The sequence below is a fragment of the Schistocerca cancellata genome, chromosome 1 (assembly GCF_023864275.1).
Source record: "Schistocerca cancellata isolate TAMUIC-IGC-003103 chromosome 1, iqSchCanc2.1, whole genome shotgun sequence".
NCBI classification, from domain to species: domain Eukaryota; kingdom Metazoa; phylum Arthropoda; class Insecta; order Orthoptera; family Acrididae; genus Schistocerca; species Schistocerca cancellata.
The window spans coordinates 1,115,206,129-1,115,231,399 of NC_064626.1; the positions used below are offsets into that span (position 1 = coordinate 1,115,206,129).

The 25,271-nt window shown below is 43.7% G+C and overlaps 1 protein-coding gene across 3 annotated transcripts in view; it reads right to left on the reverse strand.

Moving 5' to 3' along the window:
• The window catches only part of LOC126092154 (regulator of G-protein signaling loco), a 247,546-nt gene that overhangs the window by 197,296 nt on the left and 24,979 nt on the right, over positions 1-25,271 (reverse strand). Inside the window, exon 1 of one of the 3 annotated variants that reach the window (XM_049907657.1) lies at positions 20,036-20,095. The exons of the other annotated variants lie outside the window; for them this stretch is intronic. Within the exon in view, the coding sequence (XP_049763614.1) occupies positions 20,036-20,080 (45 nt within the window). The 5' untranslated portion in view covers positions 20,081-20,095. Of the gene's footprint in view, positions 1-20,035; positions 20,096-25,271 lie in introns of those variants that run through there. 3 annotated transcript variants of the gene reach the window in all.

Genomic DNA, 25,271 nt, shown 5'->3' on the forward strand with positions numbered 1-25,271 from the left:
GTTAATATTGTCCGTTACGTATATGTATTGATCAACAGCATGTATTCTATTCCACAATCAAACATGATGAAAAAGGTTGGAACCAGTGAAAAATATCCCTTTCTCCAAGAAGGTTAGAAGCAGTGAAAAATATACTATTCTCCAAGGATAATCAACCCCACCTACAAGCGCTCAGTAACAGTTAACGTTTATATTAATATTAGTTTATTGACTATGCTATGGCTGCAATATTTTTGGAAAATCACAACAAATTATTTTTTATCATGTACATTAGATGTCATTAACTAAACAGATTTTGTACAAATAAACCAGAATAAATCTGCTTTTATCCTCTTCACCCATAGTAAGTAGGCAGTTATCGGGTTATCAAAATGTACACTATTTGATCAAAAGTACCCGGACACCTGGCTGAATATGACTTACAAGTTCGTGACGCCCTCCACTGAAAATGCTGGAATTCAATATGGTGTTGGCTCACCCTTGACCTTGATGACAGCTTTCACTCTCGCAGGCATACGTTTAATCAGGTGCTGGTAGGTTTCTTGGGGAATGGCAGTCCAATCTTCACGGAGATTTGCACTAAGAAGAGCTATCGATGTCGGTTGGTGAGGCCTGGCACGAAGTCGGCGTTGCAAACCATCCCAAAGGTGTTCTATAGGATTCAGGTCAGGATTCTGTGGTGGCCAGTCCATTACTGGGATGTTATTGTCATATAACCACACCGCCGCAGGCCGTGCATTATGAACAGGTGCTCGACCGTATTGAAAGATGCAATCGCCATCCCCGAATTGATCTTCAACAGTTGGGAGCAAGAAGGTGCTTAAAACATCAATATAGGCCTGTGCTGTGATAGTGCCACGCAAAACAACAAGGCGTGCATGACCAATCCATGAAAAACACGGCCACACCGTAACACCACCGCCTCCGAATTTTAATGCTGGCACTACACACACTGTCAGATGACATTCACCGAACATTCGCCATACCCACACCCTGCCATCGGATCGCCACATTGCGTACAGTGAATCGTCACTCTACACAACGTTTTTCCATTCTTCAATTGTCCAATGTTTACGCTCCTTACACCAAGCGAGGCGTCGTTTGGAATTTACCGGCGTGATATGTGGCTTTATGAGCAGCCGCTCGACCATGAAATCCAAGTTCTCACCTCCTGCCTAACTGTACTTGCAGTGGATCCTGATGCAGTTTGGAATTCCTGTGTGATGGTCTGGAGAGATGTCTGCCTATTACACATTACGACCCTCTTCAACTGTCGGCGGTCTCTATGAGTCAACAGACGAGGTCGGCCTGCACGCTTTTGTGCTATACGTGTCACTTCACGTTTGCGCTTCACTATCACATCGGACACAGTGCACCTAGGGATGTTTAGGAGCGTGGAAATCTCGCATACAGACGTATGGCACAAGTGACGCCCAGTCACCTGACCACGTTCGAAGTCCGTGTGTTCCGCGGAGCGCCCCATTCTGCTCTCTCACATGTCTAATGACTACTGAGGTCGCTGATATGGAGTACCTGGCAGTACGTGGCAGCACAATGCACCCAATATGAAAAAGTATGTTTTTGGGGGTGGCCGGATACTAGTGTGTATTAACAAAACATTAATAAAAATATTAAAAAACCTGGGTACTTTTTAGGTGGCGGGCGGCAGCAATGGAGATGGTTTTCTCCGAAAATGATTTGGTCACCCTTGTCTAAACCCTTCCACTTTCAAATCTTTTTAATGTGGCCATGCTTTGTTGCCCACAATATTTTTTTGGTGCAGCTGCTCTTACCCTTAGCTTCAAAGCAGGGAAACCAACAAAACAAAACCTGTAAAAGGGGAGCTGGAGAAGAAGTTGACAAAAAATATTTGCCCCTCGAAAAATGTTCAAATGTGTGTGAAATCTTATGGGACTTAACTGCTAAGGTCAGCAGTCCCTTAGCTTACACACTAATTAACCTAAATTATCCTAAGGACAAACACACACACACATGCCCGAGGGATGACTCGAACCTCCGCCGGGACCAGCCGCACAGTCCATGACTATAGCGAGCCCTTCGAAAATATGCGATTTGTTAGCAAGAGGAAAAGCTGATAAAAAAAAAAAATACGAAGAAGACTGTCAGTTCAGACGGACCCAAATAACGCACTACTGTTTGGAAAAAGTGAAACACAAAGACTGCGAAATATGATCACAATGAAATTTATTCCACCGATTACCGCCACGGCACTACACAAATGATTAGAATTACAGACCTGTACATGCTCTGTGACTGTGGAAATTCAGTGCGGAGTACTGCCGCCACGTGGTACACGTCGTGGCATGAAACCAAAGAGCACCTGAATATGCTGCTGGAGTATATTCTGCCATGCGGCTTGAAGGCGCGTCCACAAAGCACCAACTGTGACTGCAGGAGGACCTGAACGAATAAGCTACCGATCGACCACATCACAGACGTGCTCGATAGACGGCATATCAAGCGACATGCAGGACAGGGAAGCAGTAGGATACGTCGTCCTTCGTGAAAGGCTTGCACATTCATCGCCACATGTGGCAGGGCGTTGTCCTGCTGAAATATAGCATGTTAAACGGCCTGCAGGAGTGGCAGTGCCTCGGACTGATTTAACGGTAGCTTCTCAGATTGCCCTCAAGACGTACGGGGCGAGATCACGTGTTATAGGCAATGGCGCTCTAAATCATCAGACATGGCGTTTGTCCGCTATGCTGCTCAGCAATAGTCTACCCGAGTGCGTGCACCACGGCGCTATCAAACGCGTTTGCGGCCGTCACTGTAAGACGAATTGAAGCTGGACTCGTCCGAGAACACTACTTTTTAACACTCGGCACACCAGTATCGGCGATCACGTGCCAATTGCCGTCTGCGGCGTTTGGAAGGGTTTTGCTCAATGGTAGGCGATTCAGTGGCATACGTGCCATCAATCCAGTCCGCAATAGACGGCGTCGAACCGTCGACGCAGAACCGTCTACACTCGTTGCGCCAACGCTGTCGACGAAGCTGTTCAGTCCTTTACGTTTGGCGGTTATCCCGCGCTGTGGTCACATTGTGTTGTCCGATACCCTGTCGGCGTTGTATACGGCCCTCTTCTCTCCACTGATTCTCCATACGCCTCGCTGTTGAAGCAATGTGGCCTGTGCGACCGGCAATGTCATGGGACGACAGACCCGCCTCCCGGAGATCGATCACCCTTCCCCGTTCGAACGCACGCACATGCCGATATTCCACTCCGAGACGTCGGCGAGGCACAGTGGCACATGGTTACACATTTCCACAACGTATGACGGTCCGCACCGGCTGAGTGTTGCGTAACACTGACCTATGCGGTCACACAAAAGAGCTCGCTGGTGGGCCTACGTGCAAGCCACGTCTCTGCCATGCAAATCACTTATTATGTCCGCCTGCTTAGCTGGGTGGCAACGTGCTCGCCTCCCATGCAAGCGGGCCCGGATTCGATTCCCGGCCGGGTTGGAGATTTTCTTCGCTCGGGGACTGGGTGTTGTGTTATCATCAATTCATCCTCATCACCGGCGCGCAAGTCGCCCAATGTGGCGTCGAATGAAATAAGAATTGCACTTGGCAGCCGGCCAACGATGCCATACGCTCATTTGCATTTCGATCACTTATTATGTTTCCGCGGCTCTACACGTTCTTTTATAGTGGCGTGTAGCAGACCACTGCTTCTGAGCATTTCACTTTTTACAGACAGTAGTTTACGGTATGAAGTGTGCCGAAGACAAACGGCTTTACACAGGTACAACAGCACAGACTACCTAGATCTTTACAATTGCTGATACTAGAAAACCAGCGCAGCCTTGTAGAATGCGACCAAGTGCACGGTATACGGGAAAGGGCGGAGGCCGCGAGAACGGGCAACCGACTGGCAAAGGAAATGAGGCCAAGTGGCTCCCACTGAATGGAACGGCCGGCCCGTGAGAGCGAAGGGGCCACGTGGCCACTCCGAGTGGTCTTAACTGCAGCCATATGGTGCCCGTCAACAAGTCAGTGAAAAGGCAGGCGAGGAACACGTTTACGGTTCGTAGCAAACTGTGATACACGGACTGTTACCATCTTCCACTCCTCCGTTTACCGACTGGCAAGAAAAAAAGTAAGGCATCAACGCGAGCCCATGTACGTGCAAACAATTTTCTATTCTTTGGCGTTATTAGGAAGCACATATTACGCATACAGCTAACAGAATTCATATCCTCGCACTCACCTCGCGAGCGCGGCGTCACGAAGTTTCGAATTTAATATCACTGAGTAGAACCAAGAGAGTGAGGTTAGAATTTTATGTCCGGTCGATGCTGACGTAATTAAAATCGGGGCGTAAATTCGACAAGGACGTCGAAGGAAATATGCGCTGGCCTATTCAAAGCAACCAACTTGACATTCGTCTGAAGTGATTTAGAGAAGCCCTGGAAAACAAGAGAGTAACCTGGATCTTACTAAGTGTGTGTGTGTGTGTGTGTGTGTGTGTGTGTGTTCAAACAACCTAGCTCCAATCTGCCATTCTGTTACGTCTTCACGTCGATGTCTCTTACTACGCTGACTCCGTACGACCGGCTGGCACATACACATTTCACTGCCACTGCCCACGTCAGCTGTGGAGGATTGCATGACCATCTGGCATAGTTCTACACCACCTACAGACTTCAAAGAGACCAAAAAGGGGAATGACTAATATTTTGTCCGGTGACTTATCATGTGACTTTATCGGGAAGTCTTGTTCTAAGAACATGCGGAATTTATATTGGACATGAAATAAAGGAAGTCTTTGGTATTGAAATAATGTTAACTGCTGATTGTCCTTGAGCAATTTCCCTCTCTCCTCCTAATCCAGTAACAACATCACAAAAAAGGCGCTTTGCTTGCAAAAAATGAGGTACAAGACTTCATTTTTTTATCTTGTGCATGTAGTTGAGAGTACTTTTTCAGTTTTAGGTACTATTAAGCGTTCATACACTTGAAAATCTAAGTAATTACTTTTTTTTTAAGTCAATGTCATCCAATGAAATGAAATTTACAGTGTGCAGACGGCTCTCTAATGAGCACATGTGTGGTTCCTATATTCATGTGTATTTTTATCCACACATAAATTCGTACGAGTGGGTTGCTAAAATGAAAACCAAGCACTTAGTAATAGCCAGCATGTATTTACGTGTGATTAGTATAAAAATTTGTACAAATGAACAAATGAAAGGGCATGACAGTAGTAAAAAACACAATTTAAGTATCAAAGATTCATATTTTATCAAATTTCAATTCTTTCGAGAGACTGGGGCACGTACCGGTCCAGTAACCGATTTTCTGGATTCATTGCGGCACTTTCACCAACTTCCTCGTCCTGGAACATATCTTTGATCTCCTCCTCATCGAACTCAAAGTGATGAAACTTGAATTAAGAGATACTTTTACCGGGGAAGCTGAAAGGCAAGGTGATGACAGGCTGGCTGGCTCTGAGAACTATGGGACTCAACTGCTGTGGTCATAAGTCCCGGTGATGACAGGACTCGCAAAGTACTGGAACGTATCCGTGACGACGATCTTTGTGCAAAAGATTCAATTGTAGAAACAGCTCTTTCCCAAGTTGCTGCATCCGGCAATCGTGAGTGAGGACGTTGACCTGTTTATTCTCGTAACGGGTCTAGGAAATAATTGCAACAGCTATTACTTCCACAAACCGGGAAGAGGGAAATCAGCAGGAGTGTGGTACTCCAGTAACTCTTTCAATTTCGATCCTGCATTTATCCTCTTTTTTTTTTTTTTTTGCCAAAGGGAAGTTACTAAACCTGATGGAGCAACAGCCGTATCTCAAAGTGCAAGCTGCTGAATTTGTTAAGGACCAGTCTCTCAAGACGTAATACCACAGGGAGGAAGACAGCTGATGTTAGCACTATATGGGAATTCCAGCTGCGCGACTTTGGTCAAGCTCAGGTAGGGGCTTTTGTAAATACTGCCTCGAGAAAATCTTTCAAACTTGCCAGGCTGCCGCCAAATTCGGAGGCAGGAAGATGGCATCACTGTGATACTACCATCAGGCGTAGTCTTGACAGGGAAGGAAAACTGATTCATGGCAGTGGGGCTGGAAGAAAAATTTATCACGCTTGTTTCTCGTGACGATGACGAAAGATGCGGCACCACACGCTACTGAAGATGGTTTTCTGCTCATGCAAAACAGGATTCATAACGATATGTGGTTGTCGCAAAGTGGACTGAAATGCTCTTCGACGTTAAGACACTGCTATAGGGCAACAGGAATTGCGTCCGGCGAGTATGAGGACGAGATCGAAGATATATTGGTGAAGATGCCGCAATGTATCCTGAAGATCGGATGCTGGACTGGGACCTGCCGCAATCTCCTAAACGACGTCGATGGTATTGAAATTTGATAAAATATGAATCTCTGATACTTCTTTTTTACTATTGTTATGCCCTTTTACTTGTCCATTTGTACAAATATTTATATTAGTCGTACGTAAATACATATTGGTCATTATTATGTACTTGGTTTTCATTTTAGCAAACTACTCTTACAAATTTAGGCGTGCATAAAAATGAATAAAAATACACATGAATATAGGAAACATATGTGCTCCTTAGAGAGCCGTCTGCACACTGGAAATTTCATTTATTGAATAACTTTGACATAAAAAAAGAATTACTTTGGCTCCCAAGTGTATGACCACTTAATAGCACCTAAAACTGGAAAACTAGATGCTTTTGTAACATGAAATTTCATGCTCTACCACTTTGATAACCCGACTTTTTTTACTGGAGTAGCCTTTAATGAGTGGGTTACAGGCGTTGGAGCCGACTTTTTAGCCAAGTTGGTAAAAATGAACGAATTTTGACACTTGATTGTGGCGAAACGACTGCACCGGTTTTAACACTTAAGTACGTCATTCGACGTAAAATTTAATGCTCTTTGATTTTGGTAATGGTAACTTTTTTAGTAGGATGCATACTTTCCGAGTGATAGGGGAAAACCTGAAAAAAGTGCCCAAATTTCTTGGTTTTTTTTGGCCACAAAAAGTTGTCCCGAGGGAATTGAAGCTTGAAAATTTTGATTCAACGTACTCTCAAATACATGCACAAGATTGAAAAATAAAATCTCGTTTTTTGCAAGCAAAAAGTACCCGGTACTGGACTATCTCTCCGCCTCACCAGCACTTTCCTTTCACTCACACACAGAGTAAGCGTAAAATAAGCGGACACTCGACAGAATTCTGCATTCCGATGCGGTAGTGAGCCTGTCTGCTTGACAATGTTTCTGTTGATCCGACGACGCCGCTCGGCAGGACCGAAACGTGTTCTCCGTGGAAGGCGGTGTCACACCGTGAGTGGGAGTAATAGGCGAGAACAAGTCACGGTGCGCGAGGGGCGGGCTTCAGAAAGAGGTGCTTCTCGAGACTTGGCTGGCCGTGGGAGTTCGGTCTTTCTCACAAGTGGGCTCATCGCTAGGCCGACAAAGATCGGATGGTTACAGCGTAAGTTAAAAAAATTACAACTTTGGAATAATATAAAAATTTAATGAGATAAATTACAGATAAGGTAGATGTGTTATTTTGTAACAAACAAACTTAAGTTTGATTAACATAGTCCATCAGTGCCCCATTCCGCCACCAGGAGTGCCAGCGCAGTGCACAGTTAAAATAGCTACTTTCAATCGTGCGGAGGGTACTCCCTGAGTGCTTTGGTTTCATGAAACGAACTCTGCAACAATTATTCGGAATAAATTTCGCAGCGAATACGCTAAAGAACCTCCACGTGCATCCGTGGAACACGTTCGTTACAGTCATAGAGTTTTCCGTTTTGTGTCCTCAGCAAATTGTAAGTGTACGGCCATTGCTTCTTCCTGGAGAAAACTGTCGCTGGTGTCGTCTATCTGGAAATGTTTGAAAACTTTTAATTCCACAGATCGATGAAGATGACCGAGATGGGATGGTTTACTGTCATCAAGACGGTGAACCACCTCATTTCCTCACGGAGGTTCGAGGCTTCCTCGCTAACAGCTTCCCAGGTCGGTGGATTGACCGTGAAGGGCCAATCGCATGTCCACCTCGCTGCCCAGACTTGACACCATTGGATTTCTTTCTCTGAGGTTTCATTAAAGACATTTTGTATGTTATTCCCCTACCAAACAATTTAGCCGACCTGAAAAACTGAATCTACGTTGCCGCTGCACAAGTTATTCGCGATTTGCTGCAACGAATGTGGAATGAAATTGATTACCGATGAGACGTTTGCCGCATCACAAATGGTAGTCACATCCGACAAAAATATTAAACTTGCGACTGTTTGCTGCAAAAGGACACATATACCAAGTCTGTAAGTTATCTCAATAAATTTCTATGTCATTCCAAACCTGTAATGTCCTTTTTGATTCACCATGTGCATATCTAGGGTGCTTAAGGCATAATGTCAAAACAAAAAGAAATAAACAAAAATTATTCGAGGAATGTACAGCTATAAGCATATGTTATTCATCTACATACGTACTCTACAAGTCACCTTACGGTGCGTGGCGGTGAATACACTGTACCACTACTAATGATTCCCTTTTCTGTTTCACTCCCAAACAGAGAGAGGAAGAAACGACTGTCCTAAAGCGTCCGTTCGAGTCCTAATTTCTCGCATCTAATCTTCCTGGTCCTTACATGAAATGTACGTTGGCGGCAGTAGAATCGTTCTGCAGTCTGTCTCAAATGCCGGGTCTCTAAATTTGCGGAAAGAGAATCATCGTCTTCCCTCCAGGGATTCCCATTTGGGATCACGAAGTATCTCCGTAGGAATTGCTGATCGAACTAACAGGAAACAACCCCAGCTACACGCCTATGAATTATCTCGATGTCTTCCTTTAATTCGACCTGGTGCGGATCCCAAAGACTCGAGCAGTATGAGAAGAAGAAATAAGTCTTGGTTGCGGTGTTGAAATTACTGTTTATTTATTCATAAATGACGGACGTTTCGCCTAATTCAAGGCGTCTTCAGAGTGGCCGACAAATGATGATAAGCAAGTTATGGATATCGATGACAAAATGTCCGCAAAAATGAATTTATCTCGTCATGTGAAAGAAACCGGACCACATTACGCGTCCCAGCAAGGTTATCGGATGCTATGCTTCTAATGAATGACGGGAGCATATATTTGCCACGACTATTTTTCTTGCGCATAACGAGGTCAATTTATTTATTGCGGATATTTTATCGTCGTTATCCATACCTTATGAACATTTTACAGACAATATGAAGATGCTTTCACTTAGACGAAACACGAGTCACTGATGAATAAATAAACAGTAATTTCAACATCGCAACCAACTCAATTTTCTTCTCCCCATTGTACATACTGGTTGCTGTATAACTAGGCCATGGAATGTAAAAAGTTTTACTCGAGCAGTCGGACTAGTGTCCTGTGCCCAACCTCCTTTACAGATGGACCACACTCCTAAAATTCTCCCAATAAACCGGAGTCGACCATTCGACTTCCTTAGTACAATCCTTACGCATGCTCGTCCCATTTCATATCACTTATGAAACGTTACACCTGGATATTTAATCGACGCGACTGTATTCGATCATTACGGGAACGTATTCCCTACTGACCCGCAGTGATTTCCATTTACATCAGAGCTAGCTGCCATTCATCGTACCAAATAGAAATTTTGTCTTGAATCCTCCTACAGCCACTCCACACCGACACCTTCACGCACCCCACCACAGGATCACCAGCAAACGGCCGCAGATTTCGGATCAGAATGTATCAAGCGTGTCCTTGCAAGTTACAACTTAACCTCTCAGCAACATCGCATCCTGCTGCAACAAATCCTCAATGCTTGGGAGCCACTAAGAACAGCTATATAAAATACACTGAGGTGACAAGTCATGGGATACCTCCTAACATCGTGTAGGACCTCCTTTTGCACGGTGTAGTGCAGCATCTCGACGTGGCGTGGACTCGAAAAGTCGTTGGAAGTCCCTTGCAGAAATACTGAGTCATGCAGCATTTATAGCCGTCAGTAATTATGAAAGCGTTGCCGGTGTTGGATTACGTGCTATAAATGATCGATGGGATTCATGTCGAGCGATCTGCTTGGCCAGACCATTCGCTCGAACTCTGCAGAGTGTTCTTCAAACCAATCGCGAGCAACTGCGGCACGGTGACATGCCGCGTTGTCATCCATAAAAATTCCATCCCTGTTTGGGTACATGAACGGCTGCAAATGGTCTTCAAGTACCCGAACATAACCGTTTCAAGTCAATGATCAATTCAGTTGGACCAAAGGACCCAGTCCATTCCATGTAAACACTGCCTACACCATTATGGAGCCACCACTAGCTTGCACAGTCCCTTGTTGACAACTTCGATCCGTGGCTTCGTAGGGTCTGCACAGCACTAGAACCCTACCATCAGCTCTTATAAACTAAAATCGGGACTGTCGGCAAAGGCACTCGCGTCGATTTCTTCCTGCCATAGCCCACTAACGTCAAATTTCGCTGCACTGCGCTAACCGCTGCCATCGTCTTACGTCCCACATTGATTTCTGCGTTTATTTCAAGCAGCGTTACTTGTATGTTACCACTGACAACTCTACGCAAACGCCGCTGCTCTCGATACTGTGTTGTCTATGGTGAGAGGTAATGTCTGAAATGTTCGAATTCCCTAACGATTTCCGAAAATGTATTGTCCCATGCGTCTAGCTCCAATTACCATCCCGCGTTCCAAGTCTGTCAATTCCCGTCGTACGGCCATAATCACGTCGGATACAATTTGACGTGAATCGCCTGAGTACAAACGACAGCTCCGCCAATACACTGCCCTTTTACGAGGGGCGTTTGAAGGGAAAGTCCGTCAAAGTCCGAGAGATGGAACCACCGGCGCGCATCGAGGTCATGTTTAGTTAGTACCATCTTTGGAAAGAACGCTCCATATTGGTCTATTTCTTTGTGTTTGGCATTCGTGTGAATCAAGGAAGTCGAGTGATTTTCAAAAATGGACGAAAAAGAATGTCGTGTGGTGGTTAAACATGATGAAAGGCAAAACGCCTCAGGAGACTAAAGAGGAGCTTGATAAACATTACGGTGACTCCGCACCTTCGATTAGAACAGTTTATAAGTGGTTTCAAAATTTTCAGAATGGCCACATGGGCACAAGTGATGCTGAACGTTCTGGACGCCCTGTGGAGGTTACGACTCAAGAAATCATTGATAAAATCCATGATATGGTGATGGATGACAGAAGAGTTAAGGTGCGTGAGATTGATAGTGCTGTCGGCATCTCGAATGAACGGGTACATAATATTTTGCATAAACGTTTGGACATGAGAAAGCAATCTGCAAGATGGATTCCGCGATTGCTCACGCTTGACCAAAAACGGAATCGTGTGAAGTGTTGCAAGGATGGTTTGCAGCTGTTCAAGAAGAATCCGCAGGACTTGAAACGTCGTTTCGTCACTGTGGATGAAACATGCATACATTTATTATACTGCTTATACAACCTAAACAATGGGTTACCAAGGGAGAATCTGCACCAAAAAATGCGAAGACCATTCCTTCGGTCAGAAAGTTTATGCCGACTTCTTTCGGGATTCGCAAGGGATAATCTTCATCGACTATCTGGAAAAGAGTAAAACTATTACAGGTGCATATTATTCATCGTTATTGGATCGTTTGAAAACCGGGCTGCAAGAAAAACGCCGGCGACTGGAGTGCAAAAAAAAGTCCTTTTCCATCACAACAATGCACCAGCACACACCTCAGCAATTGTGGTCGCAAATTTAATGGAAATAGGATACCAACTCGTTTCACATTCCCTCTATTCTCCAGACTTGGCTCTCTCGGACTACTATTTGTCCCCCTATTAGAAGAAATGGCTGGCAGGACAAAGATTTTATTCAAACGAGGAGGTGATTGCAGCAACTAATAGCTATTTTGCAGACTTGGACAATTCCTATCATTCGGAAGGGTTCAACAAATTAGAAAAGCGTTGGACGAAGTATGTAAATCTATACCTTGCGTACAGGATAGAACAACCATATGTATATGCGCGTGCCGCTGTCCCATGACATTTGTCACCCCGGCGTAAGCCTTCCACGTAATGTTGAATGTTGAGCAACCAAACGCCTCATTAGGAGTCGCAGTCCATACTAGATGCATCTGATCGCTGGAATGCAGACGAGCGCGCTGCGTGATGCTCCCAGGAGGCGACAGCAGCGCAGGCAGCTGTGTGGGCGTTTCCCAGCAGGCTGCGGCCCGTGGCTGGCGGTGGGGGCCCTGTCGCACGCACGGCCAGACAGGATATTGGTCCCGACCTACATCCCGCACACAACAACCACTTCCCTCCCTGCCGCAGTCTCGCCGCACCAGAGGGCATCACGTCTCCTCAACCCCGCGCACGACGCAGTGATTTCCATCCATAAATAGCACGCATGATGAATTCGAGAAGTTTCTCAGTGTAGCCACAAATTGCGCCTCTCCTCGTGCCTCATTACGATTTAGCAATCTGTGTCCTGTAAATATTTAAATTAGCCCGAGCCAACCAACGTCATTAAATCTGATCAAAAATAAACAGCGACGTGACTTCAATACACCCAAAATACACTGTGGCATTACTACAAAAAAATCATCGTGTTTTCTTCTGACGAGAAAGTAAAAAGAAAAATGGCTATCGACCTCTAATCGATAGGCACACACACACCATGAAAAGTCGTGCTGCATTTTATTACATCATAAGCGATGTCTGTAAAACTCCTACGTCTAAATCGACGACCGGCTGCCAATTCCTCATAGGCGTCCGACGCGTCATTCTTTGCACCTTCAGAAAACGAAAGTGTTCAACATACTCATTTTTCGTATGCGAAATGTTTCGAACTTACATTAATTTTCATCAGCACTATTTAAAAGAAGTGGCAGTTAGTTGCAGGGACACAAAATGAAAAATATATAAAAGCAGAACAAAAAAAACATAGAAGACAAAAGTGCGCTATCTACATTAATTTAGGGACACCATCTCCTAAAAATTCGAAAAATATTCCCACACAAGAAAATGTCTCACAGGTTTCAGTTAGTTGTCCCTGTAGCGTTTAGGAGGCTGATCGACACCGTATGTGAGAAAAATTTTGCGCAATGATTCCATAAACATGATACAGTAGTACGATAAATTTCTGTAAACGCAATATTCTTTGCAAAGGTGGATTCTGTAGCTAATGGCACAAGCAAAACAACATTCCGCGACGACCCCGAATCCATGGATACCATACTCCATGTTAAAATCAGCAACGTACATTGAAATAGATTTGCAGCATTGCGATAATGGAACGGTAGACGGTTGAAACTAATTTCTTTGGCGAAGTTTTTTCCGTATGTTGTTTCCCTTAACTGCTATTTTAAATTACCGCAAGATTTCTGTATCTATCTTTTTTCGTTCTTTCCTGGTAAAGTGTCTCTGACAATGCCGTAGTGTTGAGCCAAAACTTTAACTTAATCTATCTAATCAGAAAGCTTATGTTACTTATTGTTCATAGTCAGTTTCGACGTCGGCACCTCCTATTAGCAGATGATGTAATAATCTTCTTTTCATATCGTACAGTGTGTTTTTTCCTCGTAGTCTGATGTCTCCTTCACGCAGGTGCGTGTAATTTAAACATTCATTTAAATGCCAATTAGTTATGTTCTGTTCCCTGTTTCAGCCTGTTTCCTAAAATTTTGGCCTGATGGGTACACAACGTTTTTTTAGTGGCGCGGTTACTAATTTACGACTGTATCACTTTTCTTGGATTTGCGAAAGATTCTGACGATGTATTCACAATAACGGAAAGCATACAGCATTTCCTGGAACGTAAAAACAAAATTATTTTTTGTGCAATTACTAGGTGCAGATCTAGAACGCAGGAACATTTCAACTTTAGCGCTGGGTAAAAATAGCGTAGAGTAGCGGGCGTAGTTTAGGTTATACAGAAGAACCAGACTGTTTCAGGGACACAGATCTAATCAGCTAGCTACGCACCCACCTGTAAACAACAGTGAAACACTTCCTGTGTTTCCCTGCACTTTCCGGATTCTTAATTGACTGACGCAGCCGTTGTAAGAACAGTGGGAATGGGAACAAGCAGAAGTTACCCTCGAAACTTCATCTTGCGGTTGGCTTTAACGAGAACGCCGTGAATCTGGGTCGAGTGGGTATGACAGCATCGGAACGACGCGTCATTTCTCCCGGTACAAATTGGGTGAAGATCACATAGCATTAGCAAGAGCGCTGCCTTTTAAGTTTTTACAAAACGACGAATGAAAACATTTTTGGTACAAATCAGTTTATATTGTGTCAAAACATTCGCCTCTAAAATTTATATACATTTGCATCCGTTCGATCCATTTCTGGAAACATTTTCTTCCGCTTTGACACTGGTACCCCAAAAATACGGTTTTGCAAAGATTCAACAGCTTTTTGAAGATTGTACAGGCTTTTTTGTTTGAGAAAAGGAAAAATAAAAGCTATACGTTCAAAAGTATAGGGACACCCCCATGTAGTGCAGAAATGACCACTAGATATCACGCGAGGCTAGGATGAAAGGAAGCGGCGATATTGTGTTGTCAGTAGAGACCCAGTAACAGCAGAATGGCTGGGACAGGAGAGCTCAGTGACTTCGAACGTGTACTCGTCACTGAATGTCACCTGAGTAAAAAAATCCATCAGGGACATTTCAAGCCTTATAAAGCTGTCCCAGTCGACTGTTGGTAATGTGGCTGTGACGTGGAAACGCCAAGGAACAACCACAACTTAACCAAGACCTGGCGGCCTCATGTACTGGCGGACAGCGATCGTCGACACTGCAAAGGGTGGTTGTAAAAAAATCGCATGAAGTCAGCAGAAAAAAATCAGTCGTGAGTTTCAAAGCGCTGCCAGCTGTCCATCTAGCACAGTGGCTGTGCGTAGGGAGCTAAAAAGAATGGGTTGCCGTGATCGAGCAGCTCCTCATAAGCCGCAAATTTCTGTTGTCAGTGGTAAGTGACGCTTGAGATGGTGTAAAGGGCGACCACAATAGACAGTGAATGGCTGGAAACAAGTGATGTGGAGTGATGAATCACGCTATATTCTGTGACAACCCGATGGAAAGGTGTGAGTACGGCGAATGCCGCGAAACGTTACGTGTGCAGTACCAACAGCGAAGTGGTGTTACAACACTGGGATGTTTTTCGTGGTTAGGATATCGTCCTCTTAATGAGTTTACAAAACGCTAAATGCAGAAAAATATTAGCACATTTTACAGCACTGTGTATTGCGTTCAGCGGAGGACATAACAACTGCATCAGCATGACAATGCACCCTGTCCTAAAGAAGCATCTGTGAGGCAATGGTTTGCAGACAATGACATTCCTAAAATGGACCGCCCTGCACGACTCTAGACCATAACGAAATGGAACACCTCTGGGATGAGTTAGAAAGTCGATATCGTTCCAGACCTCAATGTCCAACGCCCCAACCATCACTGGTTTCGGCTCCGGAGGAATACTGGGATGCCGTTCCTCCACAGACTTTCCGACACGGTACTGAAAGTGTCCCCAGCAAAGATAAAGATGTCATAAAGGCGAAGGGTTGGCAGACTCCACCTTAACGTTCAGTAATGGTGACCAGTTACTTTTGGTCAGATTTGCATTAGCCAAGCGATAAATCAGGTGAATACAGGCAATGAGACAACAATTTTTCTCGGTAAATTAATCAATGTTTGTCATGCTATGTGTGTGTGTGTGTGTGTGTGTGTGTGTGTTTTAGTGCAGACGGTGCCTTTTCTACCATACTGCATGTTTTTTTTTTATTTCATAGCAAAATAAATTTATGTACATCACTCAGCAATAACTCTTCTTTGATCCTATAAAGCAATGGTTGCGACGTATCTATAGTAACCAACGAAAAACTTCATCACTTTCTTGGAAGTATGTGCACCGACATTTCGCGTTACTTTCGGTATTGGAGTACCGAAACAATTGTTGCCGCTTAGTTTTCGGCTCTACGAATATATCCAAGTTTTATCATCTTATGAGATGTTGTACACGGATTTTGCATTAACTGGGTCGAATTTTTCGAGCGTTTCCTAAAACCAACTGACACGAGTCTGTTTCGAGCTACGGTCAAAGTGTATAAAATTGTGGGGAACGAATCACTTTCACGCTTAAATGTTAATGTAACTCAGGCTGTACTACAGTCTTCGATTTATGTCTGGGCTTGCCTTACGTTCCGGCAAGTCACGTGCCGACTCTCTTCAATCCTGCTGAGCACAGGCATGCAGAAAACTATCATATCCAGAAAGCCATTGCAGGGAGCAAACAGGTGACACATTACCAGACACACATGAACAAAACTATTTGCTAAACTTAATTGAAGAAATGATACAATAGGACAGAAGAAGGTACCAATACCAAACACACACACACACACACACACACACACACACACACAGAGAGAGAGAGAGAGAGAGAGAGAGAGAGAGAGAGAGATCGCACAGATATCACACCCACACATTCCGTAGTTGGCAATACAATGCAACAGTTGGCATCAACATCCAAAACCCACATGAAGTAAATGAGTTTATTTGTGAGAGCTGTGCAACTGAAATTTCGAATGACAGTAAGCAGAACAGCTCTAAAACCGGAACAAGAACACACATAGAACAGCATTTGCGAAATCTGTAGTTACTCATTTACACTATTATTACGTCATAAAAAAATCGGAAAATGTCGAACTGTTCATAACCTCAACAATGTTCAATATGTATGACAAAATAGTATATGTATTTCAGGCCACTGATGGCTCTGAACACTGTGGGACTTAACATCTGAGGTCATCAGTCGCCTAGAAATTGGAGCCACTTAAACCTAACTAACCTAAGGACATCACACACATCCATGCCCGAGGCAGGATTCGAATCTGCAACCGTAGCAGTCGCGCGGTTTCAGACTGAAGCGCCTAGAACCGCTCGGCCACAGCGGCCGGCTCAGGCCACTGATGTTGACTTGCAAATAACAGATGATCCAAAGTAATAATTACCAACACAATATGTTGAGCGCAGTTTCATCCTCCCATTTTTTTAAACAGTCGATTGTGGTCGATCTTCGTATCGCTGAGAGGCAAACTAACTGTATCTAATTGTATATATTGTTTCCTGAAGGCGATTGATTAAGTAACATTTGGATGCAGCAGTTCAAGGCATTGTTGTTGATTTAGGATTACTCGAATATGAAATTGTGAGGCTGTCACATACTGTTTCCAATACGCTCATTATTAACAAACTACTCACAGTGTCTAGGCTGCCACTGTATTAATAATACAAAATTTTAAGACAATAGTAATGTCTAATCTAAACGTGGTTATCTAAAGCTCATTTGTTGAATATTTAGTTGAGACCCTCGTAATATGTCTATTTCATGTGGTCATACGACTTCAGTACAGACTCTACTATTTGAAGAAGTCTGCGTTGGGTTGTTAATTTGCTTGGTTCAATCTACATTCTGCGTACTTTTAGAAGTTCGTGCAGAGTTAGTTGGATACAAGACCTAACTATGTTTTTCTACACGTAGTTAATTTTTTTCCAAATAAAATCTTAGCTGCACCCTCCTCAATCTGAATACTGACTACCTCCGTTCAACATTCTATGAGGCAGATTCTTATTATCGTGTTCGCCTACGCTAGCAAACATGGAGGTACGAAGTTCAATAAATTTCTAATCAATCCCAGGGTGAAGATTTGTTAATATCTCAACCAGTCCGTTGTCTTGTGTAACAAAGAGGATATAATGAGTTCGCTAAGTTTATCAATGGCCAGCAATTACATTACGAACAGCAGTCCTCCCACGCGAAGATGAACTATCCTAATTTTCATTTCGGAGAAGCTGGCGTTCCTGTCGGTGGCCACAAAGGCTGTTAGCCGTTTCAGCGGAAGTATGAATCACGCCTCCTGGAAAAACAACTGTTTTATGGAGGTCATTGCCGACAAAAGGACAAGCAGTGAGGAACGGAAGTTCAGGTTGCTTCTACGAGAAAACCACATTACGAGTGCACAAAACAAAATGTAAAAAACAAAATGAACTTCCAAACAGTGACAACGCGCACTTGTTTCCGTCCGAAGAAATCGATTTCACTAGCGGAAAATTACACAAAGCGTACCATTTAACCGGATGCTAGAATAATATGTTAACTCGTTTCAAAATCTACAGAAAATAGATCGACGTTGTTAGTAGTTCAGACATTTCCAGTTTTAATCACCAATCTTATTTATGAATGACCGAAATCTTCTAACGTTTATCTAAAAATATTGTTACTAATTATAACGTGCCGTTTGAGTTGTATACTAACTTATGCTGGAAAGTGAAGCTTATACTTCTATTCCGGTTAACAATAACAGCCGGCCGCTGTGGTCGAGGGGTTCTAGGCGCTTCAGCCTGGAAGCGCACGGCTCCTACGGTCGCAGGTTCGAATCCTGCCTCGGACATGGATGAGTGTGATGTCCTTAGGTTAGTTATGTTTAAGTAGTTCTAAGTTTTAGGGGACTGATGACCTCAGATGTTAAGTCCCATAGTGCTCTGAACCATTTGAACAATAACATTTGAGACTGCTTACAAGTCGTAGATCAATCACACATTGTTAAACAGGCAGCTTTACCATGATGCGAAGGAAAATAAAATGCACTACCGACATAACAAAAATGGAAGCAGTCATGAATATGACGTCTGCTTCGAACGCTACCGTGCTCTAGTGGACTTATTGCGATGACGAAGTGCACTCGCCTTGCTTCGAGCTGAACCCCGGCGTGCAATTTTTTTGCCCGCGAAAGGCAAAGGTCACGAGTTCGAATCTCGGTCGGGCACACAGTTTTAATCTGCCAGGAAGTTTCAATTTTTTTCATATTTTATCACACATAGTCAGCGCACCACACTATGAGATTTCAATCAAGCAACGAAAATATTATATGATAATACTTTCTCATTTAAAGTACTGAGACCAGTTTCTCACCCTCCGAGATAATTTTCTATTCGAAACATCTAGATTTTGTCTATGTAACATTACTGAGCTGTTGGGAAGTTCTATCTATCAATTCTGCACGATACTTCGAAGGGAAATTTTAAAACGTTGGTTTAAATTTTTACGATAGGAGTACTTCTGATCTACTATCTATACTGTTTATTAACTCATCGCGAATGACACGTTATCAGTACTTCCCGAAGCTACAGTCTGTAAACCAGGTTAAATTACATAATAGCATAAAATACAATGAAGATTGTTACGAATAACTTCCAAGCAAGCTGCCGGTAAAATGAAGTACGTTTTGAACAGCGAGCCTATTGGACATCACCATTCTTCGACAGCCATGGTTAGGGTAAGTTTTTAAGGCGCTCAAAAACTGCAAATAATGCATCTCTATCACATACTTACATAGAGCTTCTTTACACTAAGCAGTATCGACGATAAACGAAAACAGTTATTACGTGAAAAACGATACCTGTTTCTTATGCTCACAATGGTTGGCTAGAATGTAATCATTGGAAGCTTATACACATAGCACTAACAAACTGAATATCCTACGTTCCCTATAATAGGCTTTCATGCGGCACAGTGCGAAAAACGGCACGCAACTATTTCCGATAATAAAGCGTTGTATTGTCCATATCTGCATTTTTTTCCACTAAAGGAGCCTATCCGGAAACATCCAAGTCAGTTTCGAAGGCCTACCGCGTCCAGAGCACGCCTATACGAATGACAGGTTCCTCTCCATCAGCGATTCTCACAACGTGACGCAGCAGCTGCGCGGGGTTACTATATAATGGATTTACGAGCAAGAAATTGCAATCGTGCTGGCGTCCGCAGAGAACATCTCTTCGACTTGGGAACGTAGTAACCTAAGGCTCTCGGCGTATGTTATTCAGCAGGATCCACGAATTACCCCGCGCGTGATTACCTGTATCCCGCGATGACGCGGCAAAGCGTCGTGTCAGGGAAGAATACAGGCGTTTGGTGTGGCACGTACCTGCTGCTGGAGGCCGTGCACGCTGCAGACAACATAGCCGAACATGGTGGCATCGCCGCGGCCGGGCGCCGAGCCGCTACTGCCGCCCTCTGACACGGCTCAACGAGCCACGATTATCGCTGAAGGACGGAATGCGCCGCCGTGGCTCACACTCCTACAACACAGCCGCTTTCTTTTCTCACGCGTACTGCCGTGTCACAAACACCACGCTCCTCTATATACCGTGAAGGGAAACTGTACGGTCAATACAAGGAAAATGTTCTACAATATTATTAATTCTTGGGTGTCACTAAAGGAATCGACGGTACGCCCCCATCATCGGGTATCTTTGCATTAAAGGACGTTCACGTGATGTTTATAATTACACGTATACACCAAAACATTGTGACCACTGCCTGGTGGCCTTGCGAGTACGTGACGCTGTAACAATGAGATAAGCGATTTTGACAAAAGGGCAGTATTATTACGCAGAGCCTGTGAACGAGTATCTCGAGAACGGCGAAGCTGCTCGAATTTTCAAAGTGATACTGTCGTGAGAACCTACGGACAGAGATAAGATAGTGAAACTACCACTAGGCGCTAGATGGTTGTGCGTCCACGACTCCTCATAGAACATGAGTTTCGGAGGCTTGTCTGCTCTGTAAAGTAGCAATGATGGTGATCTGTGACATCTTTGCGAACAGAGCACAATGCTGGTGCACGCACAAGTGTCTCGGGGCACACCGTTCATCCGACATTGTTGAACAAGGAGCTCCGCCGCAGACCACCCCTACGTGTTCACATGTTGATCCGACGACATCGTCAATTACGATTGCAGTGGCGACGGGACTATCACCAAGGGAGGTGACACAGTGGTTACTACACTGGACTCGGATTCGGAGGACGACGGTTCAAACCAGTGTCCGGCCATCCTTATTTAGGTTTTCCGCGATTTCCCTTAATAGCTTCAGGCAAATGCCGCCACGGTTTCTTTGAATGGGCACGGCCGCTTTTCTTCCCCATTCTTCCTAATCCGAGCTTCCTCTCCGTCTCTAATGACCACACTGTCGATGGGACGTTAAACACTACTCTCCTCCTCCTCTGGACCATCGGGATTCGACCGTCGATCACCCAAAGATCACCCAAAGTGAATCATATTTATGCGACACTAGGTCGATGGTCATTTCCACGAACGCCGTCATCGGGGTGAAAGGCGGCTCGAAACGTGCAGCGCCCCACGAGTGGGAACAGTATCATGCTATGGCAGACATTCTCCTGCGCTTAGATGGAACCTGTAGTAGTTGGGTTGGTTGGGTTGATTTGGGGGAAGAGACCAAACAGCGAAGTCATCGGTCCCATCAGATTAGGGAAGGATGGGGAAGGAAGTCGGCCGTGCCCTGTCAAAGGAACCATCCCGGCATTTGCCTGAAGCGATTTAAGGAAATCACGGAAAACCTAAATCAGGATGGCTGGACGCAGTATTGAACCTGTAGTAGTAATCGAAGTCACGCTGACAGCTGCGAACCAACTGCATCGCTTCATGTTTTATGCCTCTCCCGACGATGATGTCATCTTTTAACAGTGTAACTGTCCATGTCTCGAAGCCAGAACACTGCTACCGTGGTTTGACGAGCTTTACAGTGAACTCACGTTGACGTCTCGGGGACCAAATTCGCCTGATATAAAGCCTATGCAACTGATCTGGGTCGCTATCGGGCGCCATCAACTTGTAAGCAAATCAGCGGCCAGTTATTTACGCGAATTGCACGACCTGTGTCACACCTACCAACGAACTGTCGGATCTCTGATAAGCTGAAGCAATGATGTATTTCGTTTCAAAGACAGACAAACAAGCTGTCAAGCAGGTGGTTATAATGTTTTGGCTCGTCAATGTATTGTTTACACAAGACAATGACTAAGGGGGCAGAAAAAAAACTAGAGAAGACAATATGAAAGTAAAGGTTTTTCGCAGACGACCTCACTGTGTGGGGAAACAGGGTGTAGGAGATTCATCTGGATACTTGAGAAGAAACAATGAGACAGTATGGAATGAAATTTGATGTAAACAAATGTGAATTAAGGAAAAGAGATGTAAACAGATTACAGGAAAGAAGTAAAGTAAGAAAAAACGTTAGGTTGAATTTTAAACAGCATTTCCAGAAAATTATGTTTTTTACTGTTTATGTGCTATTTTCTCAAAATCTATGAAGGCTATAATTATGAGATTTTGCACATTTATTTCTATAAACTCAATAAATGTTGTCTCAAATTCTAAGTGTAGGCTGTGGTGATACAGGGAAAAGTGCTTGGAATTTTGCATGAGCTTTGTATTATACTGATAGAATTATAATTAAAAATTTTTTCAAAATAGTCTCATGAGAGAAGCTTACTTTATGCAACAGAGAAAATTTTGTAGAAATCTCTTCAACAGCTTCTGAGAAAAAGTATACATATTATTTTATGAAAATAAAATTTTTAAATATCATGAAAGTTTATATACCGGGTGATCAAAAAGTCCGTATAAATTTGAAAACTTAATAAACCACGGAATAATGTATAATGTAGATAGAGAGGTAAAAATTGACACACATGCTTGGAATGACAGGGGGTTTTATTAGAGGAAAAAAAAAGTTTGCTAGACGCGTGAAATATCTCTTGCGCGCGTCGTTTGGTGATGATCGTGTGCTCAGCCGCCACTTGTTACCTGAAGTCGCAAGTGTATCGTGATCGACCGACATCTCTAGGGATGCTGAAAGACAACATCCGACGCCAGTTCCTCACCATAACTCCAGACATGCTTTACAGTGCTGTTCACAACATTATTCCTCGACTACAGCTATTGTTGAGGAATGATGGTGGACATATTGAGCATTTCCTGTAAAGAACATCATCTTTGCTTTGTCTTACTTTGTAATGCCAATTATTGCTATTCTGATCAGATGAAGCGCCATCTGTCGGACTTTTTTTGAACTTTTGTATTTTTTTTGGATCTAATAAAACCCCATGTCATTCCAAGCATGTGTGTCAATTTCTACCTCTCTATCTACATTACTCCGCGATTTATTCAGTTTTCAAATTTATACTGACTTTTTGATTACCCGGTATATCATCCAAGGAACTTAATAGTAAATATGTGTTAATTTCATATAATGCATGATATAAAATTTCACTGCAGTATCTTCAAAATTGTAGGTTTGCTCCATCTTTTAAATACTGTGTATTTTTTATGAAGTTCCTCCTTAAAGAGAATGTAAAACAACAGGATTCCCAACAAGATACGTGAATTGTAGATGCGAAGGAAACGATCAAGAGGAGACCAAGGGACAGATGGCTGAAAGGTGTGGAGGAATGTGTTGAAAAAAGAGGCGAGGACTAGATCAGGGTCAACAAACAAAAATTGTGGGAAAACAGAACTAGATGGCGAGGCTTATGTACCAGAAAGAGCCAGTCTGGAGTTGGAAACTGTTGAAGAAGATGAAGAAGAAGAAGAAGATGATGATGATGATGATGTACGCGGAACAAAAATTAAGTCAACCCAAGAGAAATCACGCAAATACCGTGCAACACGGCCCCTACAATTGATAACGGCCTCAATTCCGCAAGGAAGAGAGTTCAATAATTTGTTCAGATACGCCATATCCTGCTGAAGCTACTTTTGACGATTAGATCCTTAAAAGGCACCAAACTGCGAGAATGTTGATTGGTAAGTTTCTCTAGCGCTTCATTTTCAATTGCTTCTGACTCGCGTGTTGTAGCAGGACAGCCGAGGTCCGGCAGGGTGCCTGAGTGTTCATCAAACCAGGAAGGTATGCTTGTAGTTCTATAGAGACAGCTGTAATCATCTTGGAATACAGGAATCGGGATGGCGTACTCACCATGCGGATGTAGAACAGAGAATGTTGAAAAGACGTCCTAGTTCGTGTTCACGGTAACCAGACTGAATGGGAGCAAGGCACGGTACGAAAACCATCGCTAAACAACATAGCATTACATAATTTGAGAACAGGCAAAAATGCGAATCATCAGACCACACAAGCCCCCAGTCAGCAGCTGTCCCCTATCTACATCTACATACATACTACATAAGCCACCGTACGGTGCATGACGGAGGGTACCCTGTACCACTACTAATCATTTACATTCCTGCTACACTCGCAAACAGAGCGAGGGAAAAACAGCTATCTATATGCCTCAGTATGAACCCTAATTTCGGTATATTCTCTTCGTGGTCATTACGCGAAGTACTGTGTTGGCGGCAGTACAATTGTTCTGTAAGCAGCTTCAAATTCTTTTCTCTAAAAAAAAAATGGCTCTGAGCACTATGGGACTCAACTGCTGTGGTCATCAGTCCCCTAGAACTTAGAACTACATAAACCTAACTAACCTAAGGACATCACACACATCCATGCCCGAGGCAGGATTCGAACCTGAGACCGTAGCGGTCACGCGGTTCCAAACTGAAGCGCTTAGAACCGCACGGCCACACTGGCCGGCCTTTTCTCTAAATTGCCTCAATACTGTTCCTCGAAAAGAATGTCGCCTTCCCTTAGGGAATTCTCATTTGAGTTCCGGAAGTACCTCCGTAACACTTGCGTGTTGTTCGAACCTATCGGCATAAATCTAGTAGCTCGCATCTGAATTGCTTCGATGTCTTCCTTTAATCCGACATGGTGAGGATCCCAAACACTCTAGCAGTACTCAAGAATAGGTCGCAATAGAGTTCTATATGCGGTCTCCTTTTCAGTTGAACCGCAATTTCCTAAAATTCTCCCAATAAAACGAAGTCGACCTTTCGCCTTCCCTACCATAATCCTCGCATGCTTGTTCCATTTCATTCACTTTGCAACGTTCCGCCCAGATATTTAAACGACGTGACTGTGTCAAGCAGGACACAACTAACGCTATATCCGAACATTACGGATTTCATTTTCCTACTCATCCGCATTAAGTTACATTTTTCTACATTTAGAGGTAGCTGCCACTCATCATAGACACTAAAAACTTCGTTTAAGTCATCTTGTATCCTCCTACTGTCATTCAACGACGAAATCTTACCGTACACCACAGCATCGTCAGCAACCACCCGCAAATTTCTGCCCACCCTGTCCGCCTTTTTATTTATGTTTATAGAAAACGACAGTGGTCATACCACACTTCCCTAGGGCACTCCTGACGATACCTTTACCTCTGATCATTCACCGACGAGGACAACATATGAGGTCAAAAAATATGAAATTTCTAGTTCCTATCTCCCTAA